Consider the following 24,219-nt stretch of genomic DNA (forward strand, 5'->3'; position numbering starts at 1 on the left):
GAGTTCTCTTGACAATCTGATGTCCAGCAGTATTTGATGTGTTCCTTGTTCTCTTTATGATAAGATGCTCAAGACTGTTTTACTACGTTACCTGCTCCAGATTTGCAATCAGTCACCTCTGCTTTTGACATTTCATAGTGTAATATTACTGATGCAGTTTATTGCTAATGATTTATTACTTTTAATTCTTTTCAATAACAGGACTAGAAATATCCCATTTGAGCAGACTGATGAAATTGTAACTCCTTATGAAGGAATGTACTGTTGTGACAACATGGGAAAAATCATTCGGGGAGTGGGAGTTGGGGGGAGGGGAAATCCCAGACTATACAGAATTATACAATAAAATTCAAAATTTAAAATAAAAATTAAATATCCTATTTGCTTGCTTATTAAGATAACGTACACAAAGAGCTCATTCTGCATTTCCAGTTAAATTCAAGAATAGTTTTAACTTGATAGTTATGTTTAATAACTAATGACAGAATCTCACACACACCAGTCTCAGAATAGTAACACCAATGCTATTCCCACTGAATACAACTATAAACACTTTTTATCCTAGTTTTTTTCCTTAGAGTATACCTTATTAAAATTGAATAAATTATACTTGGAATAATTCCTTTCTGTATAGTTCTGCCACGAATTGGATATTCAAAGATGCAACAAGTTTAAGCAATGGGAGTCAATGCTGCTGCCAACTGAACAAGGCAAGGTGAAGAATGACAGAAGCATGGCACTCTGGTGACACAGTAATAGTCTGGGCCAAATGCAGTAGGGAGTTTTCAAGTGGGTGAAGAATGGACACACTGGAAATGGAATTTTAAGACACATACTTAGCACAGCATTTATCAGCAGGAGCCAAAAGTTTAAGACATGGGCATCTAATACAAGATGATTCATCTCACCCAGTCCATTCATGTCATCCTTAACTGGTACCAAACATTGCACTTGTTTCCCAAGACCTAGAGACAAAATCCAGAAAGCTTCCAGGCTACTGAACTCCTGGACTCATAAAAGCATCCTACAGTGTCTTCAGCTCCGTCCTAAGGGTAAGCATAGGGTATTTGGAAGCAATTTGGAGGCACCCTGATAAGCGTGATGGATCATCTAGAGACAAGCTCCTAGGAGGAGGAGATCCCAGGATATGAAGGGTGGGTGTGGGAGGTTATACATCTTGGGACAGAAGATAGAGGTCTAGGAACAAGGGTTAGAAGAGAGGGATTGCTTTTGGAAATACAATGGAGAAGTGAGCAATGGAGGCCATATCAAGGAAGAATTCAATGCCAAACTGAGCAAGTCAGGCATAACACAGAAGGCAACTTGGAACCATGCAGAGAATGAGTGCCTCAATTCCTCCAATCAAAAAATGGAGTTGGGAGAACCCAATGCAGGCGGTACCAGGGATAGCTGGTGCCATTTTTCAGGGCAGAGAAGGACAGGCCTGAATCAAGGTAGGTGCCCACCCACCACAGCATTTCTGAGATGTGGGGTGTGATGGCTCCATGGAGCACCCTAGTGAGACCCAGGTTGTCCCCAGAAATGTCTACACACATAAAGGAGTCTGTTCTGGAAAAAAGACAAAAGTAGGATGGCACAAGATTAAGGAAGAATAGCACAAGAATGTACAAGTGGGAGGAGTTTTGGCCTTCCTATATGCTTGTTCCATTCTGAACCTGGGTAAGCCCACTCTGTCTAGAATTAGCACTGATGAAGACAACCTTTTGACAATGTGGATAAGACAAGGACTGAAGGAAAGGGAATGTACTCACAAGTTCAAAGTCTTACAAGAAAGGAATGAAAAACCTAGACAGATGCTAACTGCATGAACCCAGTTCCTGACCCAGCTCTCAATGGTCCCCCAACAGTGGTCATCTTGGAGCCTGTCAGCATCTGTCCTAACCATCTGTTATAAGCTGATGACTTCATCATAGCAAGGAGAGAAGGAAGGCTTGAGTGGAGGATCAAAATGAAACCAAAGGCAAGAACTGCACCTGTGGTCGAGGACACACATCCACAGCAGCATGCTCTGTTAATAGCAAAACACTAGAAATGAACCCAATTACCTGCCAATAAGAGTAGACAAAACAACTTGCTCTTTGCTCATATAATGGAACACTCACTCAACCAAAGCCACTTCAGTCCTGACTGTATCCACACCATTGGCACTCTAAGTAAGCTGAAGTAGGACCCAAGCAATATGGTTGTAAACACACACACACACACACAGAGAGAGAATGCAAAAGAGCGTAACATATTGTGGTTGAGTATTTATCATCAGAACAGAAACACATAGGAATGATGAACATCAAATGGGAAAATCAGCAGAGTCCAGGAGGGAGGTGGGAACCACCAGGCTGTCCCTGGCAGGTCCTTTACTATGTGTTTAATAGATTTCATTCCTTAAACTCAAAGTAAATATGGAAAGCATTATGGTTTGATAATATTTTCTGGACATTTCATGTCGGATGTGGTAAAATACTCTCAGCTGATACTCTGATCTAATTTATAGTTATCACCTACAGATTCACTTTGTAATGAACTCAGAAATAAGCTTGTCTTCTCTAACACCACAGCAATGCAAAACCAGGAGTACTTTTCTCCCCCCTTTTACCTGAAAGATCTGCTTCAAGGAGAAAAGGGCCCGTCTTAGATCTCGCCCATTGGAGTTGTACAGTTTTTCTGAAATAAAGAATGCAATATACAAGATTAATTTCACAGACCCAAGAGGTGAGAGAAACACAGCAAGGAAATGAACCAGAACAGAACTTCCACTGGAAGATCGTTACAGCTTATCTGTCTCTGGGAGGACACAGCCTTTACTTTCAACAGTGCAGATAATCCTTCATCCTTGTGCCTGATTTGCAAGAGACACAGAGAAGGCTGTGTGGGCTGTGGAGAAGACCAGATTTGCATCTTCAGCCAGGAGCTGTATGTCTAGCTGTTGATAGACTCCACTTTCCAGTTTGCAACTAGTTCTATTTGATGGGCAATGACACCCAGTAAATCCGCACAGTCAAAACAGAATTCATCCTTCCACCTCCCTTCTCCTTTGCCTCACAGGCCCTTCTCCTGGGTGCAGAAAGTCTGTGGCAACTCCCATCTCCGGGGTGTACTGGTTGTTCAAACAACTACTGTGGGTCAAGATTCTCTGGAACATATGGTGGCTCAACAGACTGACTGGCAGGAAACCAACATTAGGTCTGTTTGGGTCTTGTTGTCAATCATATTCAATAGGGTAGTGCCACAAGGTGCTGAAGACACATGGATAGAGGTGGGATACTGCTGGTCTGATTACAGAGTATCTGGGAACCTGGATTCTACCGTTTTCCAGAAGACATGTTCAAGTGACTCAGGCACTCAGGACTGCATTCCTAATACCATATGTCAGAACTCCCCAAGGGAAACCTTCCAACACAGACGTACTGATTACTTGCTGGGTATTAAGCTAGGAACCAGAGGTACAGCAGTCAAATGGTGAATTTGAGGAAAGGCCATGTAAGCTCACAACCTGTGCGTCAAATCTGCTGCTGCCACCCATTTATTCTGTTACCTTAGGAAACATACCTTCCTTTCCTATGCCTTTAAATTCTCTACCTGCAAAATGGGAACAGACAAAAGATTGAAAGGGTAATGGTTCCTTTAAACCATATGATGGAGTAGAGCACCAATCATTTGAAGTACTAGAACAAGTAAGAGTTCTAAGATTACACACCTCTGGCTTCGATTCTAGCCTGGAAGTGGGCACTGGTTTACAGGGCAGAGCCAGATATTCCTATGTGTAAGTGTCACAAACTTGGGTGGAAGAGTATGGTACACACAGACCTAGATGAATTTAGAAAGTCACTTGTGAGAATGTGCCAACTTTGCAGGGTAGACAGCACTCAGCACTTGCATGGCAGTAGATACTCTAAAGGTACCCCCCTACACACACACTCCTCATCCCATAGTTTTGGCACTAGGTCCCCCTTTTTGCTGGAGTAGATTTTCAGTGGTCTCCAGGTCATCACTTCCTCCCACATTCACAGGTGACATCTGGGACTCCTCCAATCACTTTATCTTTGCCAGTGTCACTTCCAATAATTAACAGCAAAGCCATCGGATCAAAGGGGACTCTGAAGTGGGCCAGGATTATCTCAACCAGGATTAACACTAGTAGAAAGCAGTCAATTGCAGGTACTTCTCCCTAAGATTACAGGCTTGCCCTCAGCCTTCTTGCTGAAGGATCATGAGATGAAAGCAAAAATATGCCATACAAGAGATCAAAACATTATCACGAGTCTCCTTCAGTCATCAGCAATCTGTCCTGATTTGTGAATCATTCGCAAGATGGGTTTTTATGACTTGGGGCCTGTTTTTAAAGATAGGACTAAATACTCGTGGGAAAAACATTAGCTGAGACTTTCTTTTGAGAATTTCTGCATCTATATACATGAAAAATACTGATCCATAGTTTTCTTGCAATGATGGTGACATTGAGGCAATAGAGACCTCAGGAGTTGGCAGTATTCCTTCTGCTTTCACAATCAGCTTGCGCAGACTTAATGTTATTTATTTCCTAACTGGTAGGATTCTTCAGAAACTATCTGGGCCTGGGATTATTTTTGTTGTTACTATGGCAAGTTTTCAACTATAAACTTAAATTTCTTCAATAACCATATGCATTCTGATTAGGTACTTCTTAAGTGAATTTTGGTAACTTGTGTCTTTCAAGAAATACGTCCATCTAAGCTGTTAATTGAGCTGGTATAAGGCTTTCATAATAGTTATGAAGTAATACAGTCACCCTATCAATGACTGTAGCAACTTATTTCTGATTTTGCTAATTCATCTTTTTTTCCTTCTTACTTGACCAGTTTGGCTACCAATGTATCAATTCATTAATCTTGTCAAAGAACCAGATATTGATTTCATTATTCTCATTTCTGTGTGAGATTTTCTTGTTTGCTTTGTTTTATTTTACTGTCCTTTCTTACTCATAAAGTGAGCATATCACATATTTCACAAAATAGTTTTTAAAGATTTTTTTTATTGCAAAGTCATATATACACAGAGAGGAGGAGAGACAGAGAGGAAGATCTTCTGCATGATGATTCAACCCCCCCAAGTGGCCACAACGGCCAGAACTGCGCCAATCTGCACCAGGAGCCTGGAGCTTCTTCCAGGTCTCCCACGCAAGTACAAGCTCCCAAAACTTTGGGCTGTCCTCGACTGCTTTCCCAGGCCACAAGCAGGGAGGTGGATGGAAAGTAGGGCTGCTAGGATATGAACCATTGGCCCTATGGGATCCCGGCGCATGCAAGGTGAGGATCTTAGCAGCTAGGCTACTGCACCGGGCCCGAGCTTGGTTCTCATTTGACTTGGTGATGAACGTGGTTCTAGTCTTGAACTGTATCCTCCTTTCAGAGGTCTGAGCCCTCTCCAGATACAGATTTAACAGCATGTGGTATTCCCTTACCCTCATGCATTCTCCATCAACTTTTCTGGCCCTGTTTTTGTTTTTTGTTTTTCTTTTTTTTTCCTGCTCCCTAGGTTTTTATTGCGACACGCTTCCACTTCACTTCTCAATCACAGGCTCAACATTCTGTTAAGCAGACAGTCCAACAATTAGAAAGCAGAAAGCAGGCCCCGGCGTGATAATGTATTGGTTAAAGTCCTCACCTTGAACACACTAGGATCCCACATGGGTGCCAGTTCTAATCCTGGCAGCTCCACTTCCCATCCAGCTCCCTGTTTGTGGCCTGGGAAAGCAGTCGAGGACGGCCCAAAGGCTTGGGACCCTGCATCCACGTGGGAGACCCGGAAGAGGGTGTAGGTTCCTGGCTTCAGATTGGCTCAGCTCCAGCTGTTCTGACCACTTGGGGAGTGAACCATCGGACGGAAGAGCTTCCTCTCTGTCTTTCCTCCTCTTTGTATATCTGCCTTTCCAATAAAAAATTTATTTTAAAAAAAAGGCAGAAAGCAAACAAACAAAAGACTATTAAAAAAAAAAGTTTGAAGCCCCAATCTCACTCCTATACATAATCTTTTTTTTTTTTTTGTACTTTGTTAGTTACCACAGATCAAGGAGAACATATGATATTTTCTTTTGGGAACTGCTTATTTCACAAACCATAATGGTTAGTTTCTCAAAGCAAAAACTTAAATGATTGATGTAAGCTCTTCTTTCCTAACATTAGTCTTTAATGCAATCAATTCCTTTCTTAGCTCTGGTGTAGCTACATCCCATACATTTGATATATTTTCATTTTTCATTCAAAATCTTATTTATGAATTTTTCATTCATTTCAAAAGGAAATAACTTAACCCTGCCACTTTTTAAGTCCATGGTTTATTAAAAGCATGTAAGTTCCAAATATTTGGAGCTGTTCCAGATATCCTTTACTAATTTATAATTTATTTATGATCATAAAATGCACTTAATAATGTAGTGACAACTCTGATTTATTAGGGCTTATTTTATGAATATAATTTATCTTCACCAATGTCTAATGTGTTCTTACAAAGAACGTGTGTTCTGCTACAACAAGGGTGTATGTTCTATAAACATGCACCAGGTCAAGTTGAGTAATCCTGTTCAGCTCTTCTACACTGACTTTCCACGTGGTTGTGCTGTAGAATTGAAAGTCCACATTTTTGATCTTCATGTGGCCACTGTTGCTGTTTGCATGATACATGCTTTTCCATCTTTCTAACTGAAATCTATCTACGCAGAGTTTTCAATAAACAGCACTGCATCCCAATCTTCAGCCAGCCTGACCATTTCTCTTTTAGTTGGTTTACAGTCACATGTTTAACCTCTAAAACAAGCCAGCTGACTCCTCAGTGGCACAAGATGATGTTGGGGAGGTTCTGATGCTACAGTGCACTCTTTGGAAAGAAACATCTTCCCACAAACAGCAGGTGTGCCAAACACACCTCCCTTCCCACTTTGCCAAGTGTCATTCTATTAGAAAAAAACTACAATTTCAGTTTGAATACTCCAACTGTAGTTTACTTTCAAAAATAGAAACTTTGGTTATTGAAGTAGCTGTCTATTCCAAATTATTCAGTAAGATAATTTTTTTAGGCAAGATAATTTTCACTAGAGACTTCCAGGAGATAAGCACAGATTCATTGTGACTTCTTAATATCAAAGCTCAAAAAAGAGCTGCCAGTCAATAGAACAATATTATATGTTTTGGCTTATATATCTTATTTTTAACCCCACATGCTGTAAAGCACTGGGCAAAGTCTAGAAAAGAAATCCTATCATGTGGCATCTCTTAAGGTGTAGCTTTTTTTTTTTCACTTCTATGTAAATGACTAACAGTGACTTCCATTTTGGGGGACAAAGACACCATCCTCCCAAGTGCTGCAAACTCATTTTTCTGTGCAATTAACATTTAAACAAATGGCATGTCTTCACCTTTGTATCAGATGAGATCAAAACTAGAATTATTCCCATTATGGTTGAAATGAAAAAAACTGAAAGCTCATGTAAAAGAATAGGACGGTAGAGCACCAATCAACTTGTAGAACAAGAATTCAGTAACACGTTCTGTCTCTATAAAGAAGAAATACTGTGGTGCAAAATGAATACACAGGAGCTGGCATTGTGGCACAGGAGATAAAGCTGCCACCTTTGACACTGGCATTCCATATGGGCATTGAGTCCCATCTCCATTTTTTTTCAGCTCCATTTTTGATCCAGCTCCCTGCTAACATGCCTGGGAAAGCAAAGGAAGATGGCGCAAGTGCTTGGGCCCATGCCACCCATGGAGTAGACTCAGATGAAGCTCCTGGCTCCTGGCTTTGGTTCAACTCAACCCCAGCTGTTGCGGACACTCAGTGGATGGAAGGTTTCTTTGACTCCCCATTGTCTCTCTGTACCTCTGTTTTTCAGATAAGTTTTTTAAAAAGGAAAACAAATGCATACTGCAAATTCAAACTCAAAAGTGCAATTTACTTTTATTTTTTTTAACCAGAGAGCTCCTATGCCCAGCCTGACTTGTTTTGCAGATTTTTAACACATTTTAGGAGCCACCGCAGCCCGTATCAAGAATTAGGAATAATTAAGGAACAAGAACACTTGTAAAAGTACCTGTAATTTGTCAGTTTGCAAGAAGTACTATTCCTGCTGAAAGAGAATCCTGCAGGCATTTAACTGTGTCAGACATCAAGCCCAAATCAGCAGCACCTGACAGCCCTTTAATGTGGCTCAAGTGCAGCACCTCATGTTACTCTCCTGCAGGGGGCGAACACCCCCATGGGAAGTGTGCTCTAGAAACCAGTCATTTCAACTGAGCAGCATCCAGGCTCCACCTTGCAGAAAATCAGCCTCCCCTCAGCTGCACAGGCCTCCCTTACAGCTTGGACCATGGTTCAGAGCAACAGTGCTGAGCCTGCCAGCTTCCCAAGAGGACCTTGTCCTTGTTGTAGCACTGCTTCCTGAGAAGCAGCCTGTCACACACAGACTTGGACACGGTTCTCAGCCGTGAGTGATGTGGATGTGTACAAGATTACTGCAATGTAGAATGGCGACTAGTCATGGCCATCCCTGGCTCTACAATCTATTCTCCATTCTGCAGACTATACTGTCTGTCTGGATATCATGTGTGTACTGCAAACCCATGTGCTTTGTGTGTTCAGCTGCAAGTGCACATGTGGGTTCAGCCTGTGAGTAATGGAGCCAAGTGTACAAGTCCTCTTAATCTTTCAACTACATCATGCACACTGCAGGTACTGCCCCACTGGCTCCTGACTGCCAAAGCAGGGCATGTCAAGTGTGTCCACTGCCTAAAAGGCAGTGCAAAACAAACTAAGCATATGTGCAACAGGAGGAGGGCTTGTGCCTACCCTATGCCAGCAAAAAGGCAACTGCAGAGGTGTTCTTGCCTATTCATTTCCCCCTCAACCTCACAGCAATTCTTTGTTCTGCTGATCCACCTTGATCATGCACCTGTGCCAGCCAAACTAGCACAGTCCTTACCAGGGCAGAATGCAGAACATAAAGTTTTTGCCACCCATCTGTGCTAGAAAGCACTTGGCCAGAATACTGGGGGGAAAAAGATACCCAAGCATCTAAGAACGGTTTTAACAATAAGATTCAAAGCATAAATGTGAGGCTGGAGTCTACACTTGCTCCTGAAGATTTGGGACTACTAGATACAAGTTGTGCAAAAATATAAAATGAAATAAAATAAAACCTCTCTCCAGTACAACCCCGAGGGCTACCCAGCAGTTCCTTAGCATCCAAGCTACTGGAGGCCCATGGAAGAGGCGGTGCTCACTCTAGTGGCTGGGGAAGAGCTGGGATGGAGAGTGGCAGGAGCTAGGGGGAGGTTGATTATAAAGTCATACATCAGTGCTGTTTTACATAAAGCATAACTTATGTTTGGCCAATAATGGAAGAAGGAATGCACACACTTATTCTCCCACTCCCTTCCAAATTAAATCTGTCCTCACAGACAATCAACTGCTTAGTGTTGGCCTCAGAGTGGAAGGTAATTAGGAGCCATACTTGACAAGGATAAGGAGGTGAAATCAGAACATTTGTTAGGTCTTGACAACTGGCCCTCCCATTTTTTTGCTCCATACTTCTTGCTTCTTAAAATGAACTATTTCTTTAATAGTCAGTTGGTGCATTATACCCTTAACTAGCTTATCATACTAAGAAGACAGAAGGCAAAAATGAAAAGCTCCTAGACACCATTCCAGCGTTGCCTTCAAAAAACCTTATGTGGCACACAAACACCAGCACAAATAAATGTTGCCAACAGGAACAACGCTTCAGTGTACAACGGACAAAGATTACAATATGCACCACTCAGACAATTCACATCAGTTAAATAATGGAGAAGGGAGCAACTGAAATTACCACTGAGAAGGAAAATGGGAGAGAGAACTGGAACATCATACTTTTCGCCCATCAAAATCACCAACTCGAAGACTATTAGAGGAAAAGTTTTGGCTTCATAGGTAAAATACTTATGAAGAGACCTGTCCGATATCAGAGTGCCAAGGTTCAAGTTCTGGCTCTGCCCACCCTAGCTTCCTACTAACGCATACCTTGGGAGGTAGCAGATTATGGCACCAGTATTTTAGTTTCTGCCACATGGAGGAGAAATCTGGATGAGTTTCATGCTCCTGGCATCAGCCTGATTCAGCCTGGATGTCACAGCCATTTAGAGAATGAGCCAGTGGATAGAGAATCCCTCTGTACAGGCAAATGACTCCGTGGTTAAGCCAATCCTTGGGATATACGTATCCCATAATGGAGTGCCTAATTCAAGTCTCAGCTTCTCCATTTCAGATCCAGATTCCTCTAAATATGTACCCGGGGAGTCAGCGAGGTAATGCCCCAACTACGAGGGTACCTGCCTGCCACCTATGTGCAAGAAACAGATTGTTTTGGGTTCCTGGTTCCACCTTGGTTCAGCCCTGGTTGCTGCAGGCTTCTGAGAGGGGAACCAGCAGTTAGAAGGCCTGTTAGTGTGCCTTTGTCTTCTGTCTTTCAAATAAAGTAAGTTTTAAAAAAACACACAACTTTCGCCAAAACGTTAAAGATCAATCTAACTTCATAAGACACAGGTGCCTCTCCTCTGAGCCTTCAAGGAGATTCTATGGACCCCAAGGTTAAAATCCTTAATTAAATGCAATATCTTCACTTTACAGGGGAAGAGACCAAGATGGAAGGTAAGATCACTGCTGGCCTCAGAGCTGGATTTGGAGGCTCTAGGGTGTGGGGAAGAGAAAATGAAAGTGACTAAAAGAAATGGAACAGGTCCCCTGTCCTGTCTGTACAACAAAAATTAAGTAAGCAACTGAGCTACAGAAATTTGATCACATCTCAACCCTAACACTGAGTCACCACATGAATCAATGCACATGTGCGTGCGCGCACACACACACACACACACACACAGGACTTTGGTGATGTCAGACTCATCACTCCTGCTTATGGTCCTATGAGTTTTAGTGGACACCTGGGGGCATCGACAGTCAACCTAAAGACAGCACAACCAGCATGAGGACAGAGACCCAAGGGCCACAACAACAAGGTCTGAGACTCCACAGACAGAGGACTAATGAAGAAGGCCTTATTTACAATATGCTTTAAGTTCTTTCTAGAAGCACAATCCTTAATCCTTGATTTGCTATCCACTACGCAGGTATGTCACTTGGCCAACCTTATGGATATGGATAGACAAGTAGTTAGTGAATGAGGAGAGACTTAAGATTTGCAAGCAGTACCTGGTGACACGCAGACCCAGAATTCCACCCTTCCCATGCATACCCACTGGAAATATCGAACATAATTTCAGACTCAGCAGTCTTTCCCATGTGCACCTGTGCCTCACTTCCTATCATGCACAAGACACCGTGACACTTGATAGACTCCAACATAAGAACTGCCAGGATGCTTCAGCAATCCTCACAAAGGGATGAGAAGCAAATAGTATTCAAGCCCTGCCCAAACTCCATTCTCTTTGAATATTCAATTAGGTGCTATTCTGGGCATCACCCCCAAGCTTTAAAAGGATTACCCCATCTTTCGTGGGGCCAGCAGTCCTTCTCTCCTTGTGACAGAAAGGCTGCCTACACTCATGTCTGAGTGTACAGCATCCCTTTCAGTAAAGCCTGCTTTCCTGTACATCTTCACATCATCTTCTATTCTTTTCTTGCCTAGAGAAAAGAAGTTGGAACAAGCACAGCCAGGGGTTGGGGTCTGTCACAATCATGTGACACAGCTTCATGATAAAACGATGCAGAGTAAAAAGACCAGTGGTTGCTTAGGTTGGAGGTGGGGAGAGAGATCAATAGGTGGGGCACAAGGAATTCTGAGGGCAGTCAAACAATCATGCTGAATGTCGCTGTGACGGTGATTACATGTCATTACACACTTGTCAAGCCCATAAAAAGCACAACATGCAGAGTAAACACCAACAGCAACCACAGATTTCAGTTAATAATAAGGTATCATCTTCAGCTTGCCAGCTGTAACAAATGTACCATACTCATGCAAGGTAATAACAGTTCTTGAGAAGGTGAATAGAGGGGAATTCCCTGTGCTTTCTGCTCATTTTAAACTGCTTGCCCCTAAAGTAGGATCTATTATAAAATATCCTACCCAAGGATGAGCCCATAAAGAAAGGGGTCATGAGCCTGAGGCTTATTCAAGGCTTGCCTCATCCTTGCCCCTTGCCCTCAAGCTTGGCTGTTGACATTTTCTGCCATAAATCAGTATTCATCCTTTTTCACATTCTTCAACAATATCCCCACATCACAGCCACCTCTCATCCATGTTCTGTTCTCCAATCCATGGTAGTTGCTGACCTGGAGTCAGCTCTTGATAAACATGATAGGCAGATGTGCATGTTCTGTGTGATGCCAGGGAGCCCTGTAGGAAGCTCCACAGAGAAGTTTCAGGAAGCTCCGTGTCTGCTCTGAGTTCCCAAAGGGAAGGACACAGATAACTTTCATGATGCTGGACTTTAGGATGCTTTTTGTAGTCTCTGGCAGGTGATTCCAGCTCCTTGTCCTTCCTTTCATGTATTTCTGCCAGACAGGGGATAAAAACCACCTAAGGCACAACCCCAACTTCACAATGCTCATTGTGAATAGAAAGTTGACCTGGCGAGAAAAACAGTCCCCTGTTGCACGTGCTAGAACCTAGAGAGATGTCAGATGTAGGCTCCTTATTCCACCCCCCCCCCATGATGAAAAAGACAAAGAAAACTTCCAAGGAACTGATGTCCAGGAGCCCGCAAAAGACCCCAAGTTAGAAAACATTGTGCAGGGTTCCCTGTGTGCCCTGTGACCATTCCAGTGAGCCCCATCTCTTTTCCGGCTGGTTTTCTTGGGAACCATTACCCCATCCTCCAGCTCTCCACTAAGGATAGCCGCTCAAGCAAGCATGTTGGTTTCCCTTCCTACTCAGTTGACTAATTTTTCACTCTAAATCTGAGTGATCTGGTCAGCTCTGGGACTCCAGCAAAGCACACTTCCATCTGCTCCCAGCCACTGTTGCCAAAATACCTTTTCTCGGCATTAAGTAAAGCCAGAGTCAGCTAGCGCAGACCACTTGGGAAACCCGGATTCTATTTCAAACATGCCTTCCTTCTCCCAGAACCCAAGAAAAGGACGGAGAAAGGTCCTCAGAAACCATCCAGTTCCATCGCTGAGAAGCTAAACCACTGGCCCAACCCAGCAAAGACTTCACAGATGCATTGAGATGATTGACCTTGACACTGACCCTAGAAAAGCAGACCATGAGCACCTGAATGATGAAAACAGAGGCCACAGTGTGTGAACAACAGGTGAGGATGGATATTGGCCTCAGTTTCCCTCCTCTGCCTCTCCCCGTCTCCAAGGAGAATTTTCTGACTACACTCCCTCCTGTCTCCCTTTATGTATTTCTGTCTTCCTTTTGGTTTACTTTTGTCTTCATTGGGGAATCTGAAAAGAACTTTGCAATACTTTATCTGTAGGCTTTTCATTCCCTTTCTTAATTTTAAAATTAAGTTGAAATCAATACATGTTCCCTATATTGTACCTATTTCTCCTTCCAGTCCTCACTTCAGAACAAATAAACCATGCTGTTGAGTGGGCTTGATGGCAAGTGGGGGGTTTCCTTCTAGGACAAACAATGGCAGCCACTGCCCTGCAGTCGGAGAGAGAGCCCTTCCCACCTCCCACTGGTGGGCACAAAGGGCAAGAAGCTTCCTGGACAAAGGAGTCCTTTCTCTCCAACTCTTCCAGAGGCATCCACAATCCCTGCTGCCATCCACAGGAGGCCTCAATTGAGTACTCACTGAGGAAGAACCAAAGAAAGTAAAACCCACCCAAACCACAACACACCACAGTCCCAGCCCCTGAGGACCCACATCAAAAACCTACTCAACCTTCTCACAGAGGCCAAGACTGCAACCAGAACCAGCCTGGTCTTAGCCCCTGCTAAGTCTCCCTGCCTCATCCACGGAAGCTATCACCTTCTGTCCTTGACTTCTTTTGCTGCTTGCCCTTCCAGCATGCTCTCCAGGCCTGGTTCTATGTCTAGCATATATGTGGGCTTCCTACAACACCACCTTCACTCCTAAGCGCACACCTTCTTTTCTAAAGAGGTTTCTCTCTGGGCTTCACTTGAACACACACTTGCTAAAGCCGCAAAATGGTAAACTTGGTTATGCTGGTGGAGCCCCTGGCAACACACCTAGTATTCAGCAACAACTCTGTCCTCACTCCAATCCTAAGGTTTAAATGATGTTTCCAATCAATACCCATGACCCCCCCATGAAGTCAACACTCAGGCCTTTCCAGGAAACCAGTTAGGGCCAGTGAGTCACCTCCCAGTAGGTGTCAATTAGGTCCTCCTAGCTGTGGGGAGGAGGTTGCCTGAACTCATACAACCCCACCTGGGTTCTGGAGCCACCTCTGGAAGATCCAATCACCCCATCAGAGAGAAGACCTCTTCTTTGCCAGGGCCAGTGGTTTTTGGTAAGTGAAATTCTCAGCCTCCCTGCCCTGGACACTTTGAAAAAGCAAGCAGACGTCAAACTCTTGGAGAGAAGACAGGGATCATTAGCCTGGGTCACCAGAGAACAATCCAGCATCAATCATGTCACCATTCAGAGTGGCAAGCTCAGCAGTTCACCTGCCTTCCCTATGGGGCCAGGACGGCTGCTTAAAGTTCTCTGCAAGATGAAAACAGACACTCTTCTGCTGGAAGCAGCATAAAACGAAAATAAAATGAAACCAGAGAAAAGAACAGATTTTGTTTTGTTCTGTTTTTGGGTTGGGGGTAATATAGTGGATTAAGCCATTACTTGTGATGTCAGCATCCCATACCACAATGCTAGTTTAAGGCCTAGATACTGTACCTTCCAATCCTACTAATGAATTCTGGGAGGCAGCAAATGATGGTTAGAGTATTTGGGCTTCTTTTATCCACATGGGAGACCTAGAGTTTTGTTTCCAGGTTTCAGCCTGGCCCACTCCTTGCTGTTGTGGGCTTTTGGGAAGCGAACCCAACAGATGGAAGATCTCTAAACTTTGTCATTCTGCCTTTAAATAAATGAAACTAAACCTTTTTGGGGGGAACAATATTTTAATGAGAGTTAATTCCATAACCAGTGGGGCAGGGAGAACCACAATAAAAGACAGAGTCATTGCACTTTTTCAGTTAAGAACAGCACACCTTAAAGAGTAGTTTTGTCTCATACATACCTCTGTTCTGATCCTTTCCTTCTGAATTGATTTCTGGGTCCCAGATTCTGGGCCCAGAAGGATATGTCAAGGCTAACACACAGCTGAGGTCCCAGGAGTGGGAATGCAAGACCACAAGGTATGATGCCTCTTCCCCTGTGTGCTAACAGCTACGTGAACCTCTCAGGTTTGACAATGTAACTAGAAAGTAACATGCACATGACTTCAAAATCCCAGCCGACTTTGATTACAGAGAAGACGAAAGGACAGGGTCAGAAAGCACTTCTGAATCTAATACTTAACCAGTATTTTATGATGAGATCAGCCACCTGCCAAGCCATTTCCTCCCACTGAACTATTGAAGCTACAGAGGCTCTACATGTGGACAAGGGGGCTTCAGGCTGTGGGCAGTTCCTTCATGGAGCGGAGCCATCCAGTTTTTTATGAATGGAAACATGCACCTACCCCTTGACCTGGCATTGCCACTTTCAGGTTTTCCACAAGGACAATGAAAACTTTCACACATGAAAACATGTCATTGAGATTCACAACAACCTTATTTGTAATTGCAAATGATGACTGGGAACCAATGTCCAAAAGTGTCAGTAAAGAAACCCATGCTTTCATACAGGGAGAATTACCCCCTCCCTCGCCGCCACCAGACAAGCAAGGAGTGAGACATGCAGCCATATAGATGGGTTTCCACAACACATGCCAAGGGAAAGCAGCCAGAACATGTGAATTCCATGTCTAGGAAGTCTCAGAGAAGACTCCTCCGCAATGAGAGAAAGCAGATCAGCAGTCGCCTGAATGGAGAATTCACATAGAATGAAATTTTGGAAGAACTGCTTTAGTAACACGGTCAATAGCCATCGCATAGTTTAGTAAAAACATGTACATTTTACTGCATATCAATTATCCTTCATCAAAGCTGGTTAAGAAAAGGAAGACTGATTCCCAAGGGTCTTCTTAGGTCTAGTTGTAAACCACAGCAGAGCCATTTGCCTTCCAGAGATCACTTTAATACAACCAACTGCATAAAGCTACACCAACACTATTCTTGAACATGAAAGTGCGCATGGAAAGTATACAGAACATGAACTGGAGAAGCAAAGGCTGGATCTGGGATGTAGCCTCCATGTGCTGGGGATGGCCCAGCCAGAACTGGTCAGAAAGTAAAGACTGAGTGGTCTATGTTGGGAAAGCCAGAACTGCTATGAGCCACCTTGATCATGGTCCCTGGGAAGACAGGGAAGTGGAGGGACTGGTGCTTGGTTCCCTGCCAGGTGCAGGCTGTGCAAGGATAGACCAGGACATGAGGAGTGGGACAGGGAACCCCCTGGCTTCCTGTGAAGGGCAATTCCTTTCCTCTCTGCACAAGATACAGCTGACTGCAGGTACAGTGGGCAGTGGTACTGAGTGCTGTGTCCCTCACACTGCCTCAGTCAGCACATGCCGCCGAGGCAGCTACCAGATCCACTCAGTGTAGATGGTGCCTTGCAGTGATGAGATCATTTGTCACTGTCGCAAAGTGCTTTCCTACCTCGATTATTCAAGGTGTGTGTCCCAGGAGCACCAGCCCCACATCCAGCTCCACTTGTTTCTCCAAGCATTCAGAGAAGCCCCTGGGGTAGGTTCTGGGGCGCGAGGGCATACAGGAGCTGAAAGAGCAGGCCACCCACAGGTGCTGGGCCATGACCACAGACAGCTTTGTGGGGGGTGCATGGCCTAGAAGGATACAGGGGAGGGGTTGGGTGTGCAAGCAAGGAAGCACACACTCTTTCCCTTAAGGGCTTCCCTGTCCATGTCCATTCACATTGGGGTAAGGGCCAAGGGAGCCTTGAAAAGAGTCAAGATCAATGACAGAAAACAAGCTTGGGGCATGTACTCTGTTAATTACCATATGTATGGTCTCCAAATTACTGTAGTCTGGTATGCCTAAATTGGCTGAATTATTTCAGATAAGGGCAGTGAAACAACATCTGATTGGTCCAAGGGAACAGCCAGGCATGGATATGGGTTAAAACAATATCCATAAGAGATGAAGTTCTTCTGGGATAGGAATCATCTACCACACACACATCCTCCCCAGCGCCATGGCACCAGCCCCATTCCTGCCCAAGTGCCGAGGGGTTCCAGGAGGACAATAGCAGGGCAGGTGGTTGACCTGACCACTCCCTTGGTGAACATCCCTGCCTCGGCAGCAGCTAAGCTGCAGAGCTGTGAGGCTGGGGTGGGGGCACTTCCAGTGCAAGCCTGGGGAGGCAGCAGCCATGATCCCTGGGAGTCCCCTAGAGCACTCTCCCGTCTTCCATGAGGCCAGAGCCGCAGGCCTGGAAAATGTCCTGTCATCTTTGTGGTCGGACAGCATGGCCCCAGCCTTTGCCACACCCCCTTTGGGGGGGTTGGAGCTCTTCCCTGGGACTCCACATGGCCAGGGGAGGCAAAGTGCACAACACCCATCATTACAGTGCACTTAGGGGCTCAGTAGAGAAAGGTGCCATTAGAACACAGCCTGGCACCCAAACCACTGCTTTCCTTTGCAAGGAAGCTCAGTTCTGTTTTGTTTAGTTGCAGCCTGAACATTATGAGAAGGCCTGTTGTTTTTCCCCTGTTCTCACGGAAACTGGAAACTATGAGCTGCTTAACCTCCTTTCCCTACCAGTTCATACCTGGAGTTAGGGGACAACTCAGCAAGTCAGTGATGGCAGCACAAATCAAATAAGACTCTAAAGAGCAACTCTCAGCCTGCAAGGGCAGGACGTGTGGGGGACACAGGCCCAGCTGCATCCACATGGGAGACCTAGAGGGAGCTCCTGACTTCGGACCGGCTCAGCTTCAGCTGATGCAGCCAGTGGATGGAAGCTCTCTGTTCTGTAGATCTGTTTTTCCAATTAAAAATAAATAAATAAATCTTTAAAATGTGGGGGGGGGGACATTAGCGAAGGAACCCTGGGGCAAAAATGACCCAAAACTGGGAATGTCCTATGCCTGCCTCTGAGATCGTCCAGCAGAGCTAACATGGGTATCACCTATAACCTTCTCATGCTTGAATGTGCATAGGAACCGCCTGGGGAGCTTGTCAAGTGCATCTGGACTCCATTTACCTTGAGTAGAGCCAAGCACACAGCCGCTCTTGCGGCTGGTAGACAGCCCCAGGGCATCACTCAGAAAATTGCTGTCCTTGGGGGCATTTGGTTACACCAGAAGTGTCTGAAGGGTAGGCCCTTCTGGGACACACAGTTTGAATCAGAAGGAGCCCAGGCCAGGGGTGGCAACTGCAAATGCTTCTAATCTTCCTGTCTACACCTGCTCTGGAAGGGTTTGTTATCCACCATCTGAGATAATGACTTGCTTCCCTATTGGAGAAATGCATGGTCAGACATCTGCATGGCAGACACCCGCTTCCCTTAACTAGCACTCATCTTGTGTAAAAACACCTGGTGATGCATTTTATCAGCATGAACTCTGCCTATTTTCCATGTAGGGCTAAATAAAATGAGTCACTGGCTATTCTACCCATGCTCATTCTTCACACTCAACAGATAAGAGACAAAGGCACAGAGATGGCAAAACAGAAAGAGGTTAGAGCAATTGTGATCTGAATCTTCCAGTTCCCTCTGTAAAAGGGCATTAGTAGCTGTGCCAGCTGGTGCACCTGGCCAAGCCCCAGTATCTGGGTACTTTGTTGTGCATCTGTGGGTGCCCACCATACCTGCTCCTGCCTCTCCATCAGCCCCATGGCCCAACACACCCTCCACTGCCAGCTTGTCTTGGGTTCGAAACACAGTAAAAACCCTAGGCCGTGTTTGGATTATGTCAAGAAGTAGACTCTAAGTGGCAACCCTCAAACACCAGCGGTCAAATCCTCAGGCAAAATAGAAAATTCTTGCACTGCCAGTATTCACAAAGTGTGGTTGATTGGTTCAGCTGCTTTGGTGCCGGGATGGGAAGGCTCAGGGCTTTGTTTGGAGTGAGATCCATATTGTCAGTCTTTTGAGCCCAAAAGTCTGCTTCTGTGGTGTGAACAGATCTGGTCAACCCAGAGAAGATTCCATTGTGGCCTTGGGTGTTCCAATTTTAAACCATATGCACATACACACACAAACACACTCGAAAGAATGAGTGAGAGACAGAGTGAGCAAGCAAGCATCTTACAACCCCTGGGTTTGCTCCCCAGATGGTTGCAATGGCCTGGGCTGAACCATGCTGCAACTAGTAGCCAGTAGCTTCATTCAGGTCTCCCAACAGGAGGCAGAAGCCTAAACATTTGGGCTATCTCTCACTGCTTTTCCCAGGCTACTAGCAGAAGTGGGGCAGCTAGGACATAAACTGGTACCCAAATGGGATGCCAGCATCACATATGGCAACTTAATCTGCTACACCACATTGCCAGCCCCAGGCAGTCACTTTACTACAAGAGAGCCATGCACTAGAAACCAGGGAGCCTTTGTCCAAGTGATGACCTTGGAACACAGTGAACTCCATTCCAGATGACAAACACTGATGGAGTCCATGATGGGTGAAACAAAGAAAAATAGGCTTGTTTTCAGGGAGCTGACAAACTAGCATAAAAGCCAATTACACAAAGTATGACAGGGGATTGAGAGTCTTGCGTGGCATCTCTCCAGAGACTGCAATCTGGATTTGTATGCAATGTTCAGGAAGAATCCTGTGGCCAAGCCTTCCCACCTCTTTTTCTTACATTCCCACTCTTACCTACAAGGACTCCCACCATCCAACCTTGTAGCTCCTGCCCTGAGACATTCTGGTGTAAGCAGCTGGCCTCACACCTGCAGGCTCGTGGCATTCATCCCTTTCTGAATGGCATGTCCATGAATGAGATGTCTCAGACATTTACTCAAATACACAATTAACTTTCAGATCACTTGCTTGCTGTTCTTCTCCTATAGCTGATCACTCTCCATATACTGTACATCCTTCCCCTACTGACACTTTCTCTGCCTTCACCACTGAAAACACCAACAAAACTCAAGAACAAGGGTTTTTGTCTGCTGTATTCCTGAGAACTTTGAACAGTGACACCTAACGCTGACAGATAAGCTGGAGAAATAACCCACTCCTCTTTGCCTCTGCCTTTTGCCTGATGAATCAGAGGTTTGAAGTCTGACTTCAGCTCCTATTTTTCTCTAACTTTGAGCACCACAGAGAACTTGCAAGACGCAAAGTGTTAGGCACTCCCACCTTCTGCCCAAGTTTGTAAACTCCCAAACCAAATCCTAGTCTAAAATAGTCAACAGCTCTGTTCCTATCAGCTTCTGCAATGGAGACACAAACCAATCTGTTCTCACTTTTGATAAAACTAAGAGCAGAAGCCACTGGACCAGAGTTGGGGAATAGAGGGTAAACCCACCACCTCCCATACTGATATCACTTATAACACCTGGTTCCTGTCCTGGCTGCTCTGCATCCAATCCAGCTCTCTCCCAGAGACTGGTCCAAGTGCTTGAATTCCTGCTACCTTTGTGAGAGACCTAGACAAAGCTCCTGACTCTTGGCTTCAGCCAGGCTCAGCCCTGGCACTGAAGCCATTTGGAAACAAGCCAGCTAATGGAAAATCTGTCTCCTCCTCTCTCTCCACAACTTGATCTTTTTATTGAAAAGTCAGATATAGAGAGGAGGAGAGACAAAGGAAGATCTTCCATCCACTGGTTCACTCCCCATGTGGCTGCAACTGCCAGAGTTGAGCTGATCCAAAGCCAGGAGCCAGGAGCTTCTTTCTGGTCTCCCAAGCAGGGTGCAGGGTCCCAAGGCTTTGGGCCAACCTTGACTGCCCTCCCAGGCCACAAGCAGGGAGCTGGATGGGAAGTGGGGCCGCCAGGATTAGAACCAGAGCCCATATGGGGTCCCGTTGCTTGCAAAGCGAGGACTTTAGTCACTAGGCTGCCATGCTGGGGCCCAGATAAATAAATCTAAAAAAAAAAAAAAAAAAAAAAAAGCTTAGTACCTGTCCATGGTACCTCAGGATTCCCAACTACCCCCACTCTTTAGAATCACATAAACAAGCTTTATTGCAACTAGAAGTAAAGAGGAAGGGCACTGAATGCTGCCTAGACACACAGGTTTTCTTTTTGTTTTTTTGTTTTGGTTTTGTTTTGTTTGCCTTTTTCCTGGCCACCTTCTCATGGAAAGGAAATCCTGCCATCTTATTAAGAGACCCAGCCTAAGACTTTCTTTCCATTGTCTTCTGGAAAATCCTGCAGCCTAAGGGAGAGTCTGGCCTGCTTGAGGGCCTAGGTCAGGTCTGTAAGAGGCTTTTTCAAGAGTAAACTAAGCTGACCACATAAATTCTTGAGGCCATTTTCTGGGGAGAGAGGCTAAGAGTAAACCCTGGGGCGACAAAGACTTTCCCCCATTCCCCTCATTCCCTCAGGGAAAACCCTTCATTTCCCCGGGCTTCAGGCTATTTCCAACCCTGGCTGGAGCAGGCGTTTAACGCTTTACCCAAATAAGGAGCTCTGCTTTTCCAAAGCAAGGAGAGGTTCCCCCACCCACCCCAAGTCCTGGCTCTACCCACTGGGCAGCGCAGGGAAGCTTCAGTTTGAAATGACTCCTTCCCAGAGAAGCAAGAACCCCAGTTCTAATGCCAAGAGGGAAGATGAGCTGCAGAGAAGAGACAAACTGGTGGAATCTCCACATAGAGAAACAACTGAGTGGAGAAATGGAGGCACATCACAGGGTGGTGATGAACCTTAACTGAGACAATCACTGGAGTCTGCTCAAGTCTACACAAGGCACGCTATTCACTAACATCAAACCATTCTACTCAACTAGGCTTGATACAAGGACCAGATGCTGTTTGCTGCCACAATTTATCTTGTACATAGTGTTCAGTAACAAGCCATTATTCAAGCCTGACAGAAAACTGCAAGCCTCCAAAATAAAGGAGTTGTTTAGGGAAAAATTCTAAGGATTTATTTGTTTATTGGAAGACAGAGGCGGAGATAGCGGGAGAGGAATAAGGAGAAGAGAGAGCCTCCATCTGTTTACTCCCCAAATGGCTGCACAGTCAGAACTCTGCCAGACAAAAGAGCTGCAACTCCATCAGTCCTCCCTCACAAGTGGCAGAGGCCCAAATAGTTAGGCCATCTTCTGCTGTCTTCATAGGTGCATTAGCAGAGACCTGGATGGGAAGCTGAGCAGCCAGAACTCAAACCAACACTCCCAAATGGGATGCTGGCGTCACAACCAACACTGTCATCTGCAGCACCACAGTGCCAGCCTTCATAATAAGATTTAGAAACTGCAAATAAACAGAAAGGGCTTTTAAATACTAACACAGGGGCCAATAATGGAGCTGTCCCTGAGGTCACAGGCAAAAGACCCTGCTACACACTGCTCAGAGGAAGGGCAGTAACTGGGGGAGCACACCTTCCTTGGTATGGCCTTTTCAGCTACTCCTCTCCCACCATGCAAACCTTTGGACAACAGACAATGCCCATCTCCCTGTACATGCACAGATACATACTTACACAACTAAGCCCAGTATGTCCATGATTCTAATGCACCTGGTGATGAGTTGCCGGAACACAGCAATGAACAGCAGTCCCCAAGGCGAGATGGCGAGTGGGAAACAGATGGGGGTACACACAACAGCAATAGGGAGAAGCAGGCATCTCCCCAGGATAAGGGGTAAACTACCTCCAGTGGGACTTGTCCTGCATGTAACCAGGCCAATGGGCTGGAAGCCCAGATCCCCAGATCCAAGCTACAGAACTGACTGGTTTCTCTTCATTGCTTACAAAGTTTTCACAATTTGATCAGGGGTGACAGCTAGCTCTGTCTGGCCGTGGATGACAGGTGTTAGGAATGCTTAACTTGTTTGACTCAGCCCCACAAAACTGCAGCAAAGGATGTGCTGCTCAGCCAATCTCATAGCCGCCTGCACCACATCACTAGAGAAAGGCCTAAGCACCCGCACACACCCACACTCCCCCCTCTCTCCCTCTCCTGCAGTGCTTCATCCTCCTCCTCATATTGCCAAACCAGCTACCTTCATACACCTGCCCTAAAACTTCTCCCCTAACTGCTTCTTCCCCTCTCGGGGGTCTAACCCCACAAGCTCTGTCCAGTATCATCATTAAATCTTGACATCGTGCGACATTATTTTGCGGGCAGTTCTTAGTTTCCCAAGTCATAGTAGGGGCTTTGCCAAGCAGCCATCTAGTGCTTCCTCCATATCCCAGCAGCTCCAAGAACATTCCATGGGAAACAAAGCACTGAAGGAGTGCTTGGTTAAACTGACCCCTGTTCCCCTCCCCTACAATGCTCTATACGCAGTTTAGATCTCCACACTTAAGCACATTAGATTCTGGAAGAAAGGTCAGGAGGGCATTGTTCTTTGATGTACAACTCAATGTGCACCCTGGTCTCCAGTGATTCCCACAACTTGCTTTTTTTAAGTGGTTAACTCACGTGAAATGACCGACTTTGACAGTGCCCACTGGATGATTCACACTGACTTTATAGCTGACTTAAATACAACAGGCACTGAACACCTTATAACCCTTTCCTAGATGTGGGGGACTAGAGGACAGAGAACTAGCACACACAGGTGTCAGGCTCGGGCAAGGGCAACCTACCCTGGCCTCCATGGCTCCCCAGGCTGCCTTTGAGGTGTCTGTAGGATCTACAGGGGCATAGTCTTTGGAATGCGTCTGAGGCTTCTGCCTGGAGGAAGATTCCACAGGGGTACTGGTGGCTAAAGACAGGATCCTTCCTCTCACCAGACGGCCTCCCTGCCATACCCCTAAGGAGTGCTGATCATGTCCCTTGGGGAGCCCCAGCCTCTTGGCAGATGTTCCCAATCTGCAGTACCCAGTGAACACGGGCAACCACAGTCAGAAAACCACACACCAGCGGAGGGGAGGCCATACATGCCAGTATGCATGGGGCATCTCAGCACTGAACAGAAGGAGCAGAGACTCAGCAGAAAAGTCAGAGCTTGATGGATGCAAAGAACCAGAGAAGGAAAGAATGAGATTTATAAACTGAGTCACAATTCTGTGAAAC

General features: G+C 45.4%; 1 protein-coding gene across 3 annotated transcripts in view; it reads right to left on the reverse strand.

Moving 5' to 3' along the window:
• Positions 1-24,219, reverse strand: part of FHOD3 (formin homology 2 domain containing 3) — a 434,575-nt gene that overhangs the window by 251,125 nt on the left and 159,231 nt on the right. For all 3 annotated transcript variants that reach the window (XM_058676902.1, XM_058676901.1, XM_058676900.1), the window contains exon 4: positions 2,615-2,682. In XM_058676902.1, coding sequence (XP_058532885.1) covers positions 2,615-2,682 — 68 coding nt within the window. The remainder of the gene's footprint in view (positions 1-2,614; positions 2,683-24,219) is intronic.

This window comes from Ochotona princeps, chromosome 18, assembly GCF_030435755.1.
Source record: "Ochotona princeps isolate mOchPri1 chromosome 18, mOchPri1.hap1, whole genome shotgun sequence".
Taxonomy (NCBI): Eukaryota; Metazoa; Chordata; class Mammalia; order Lagomorpha; family Ochotonidae; genus Ochotona; species Ochotona princeps.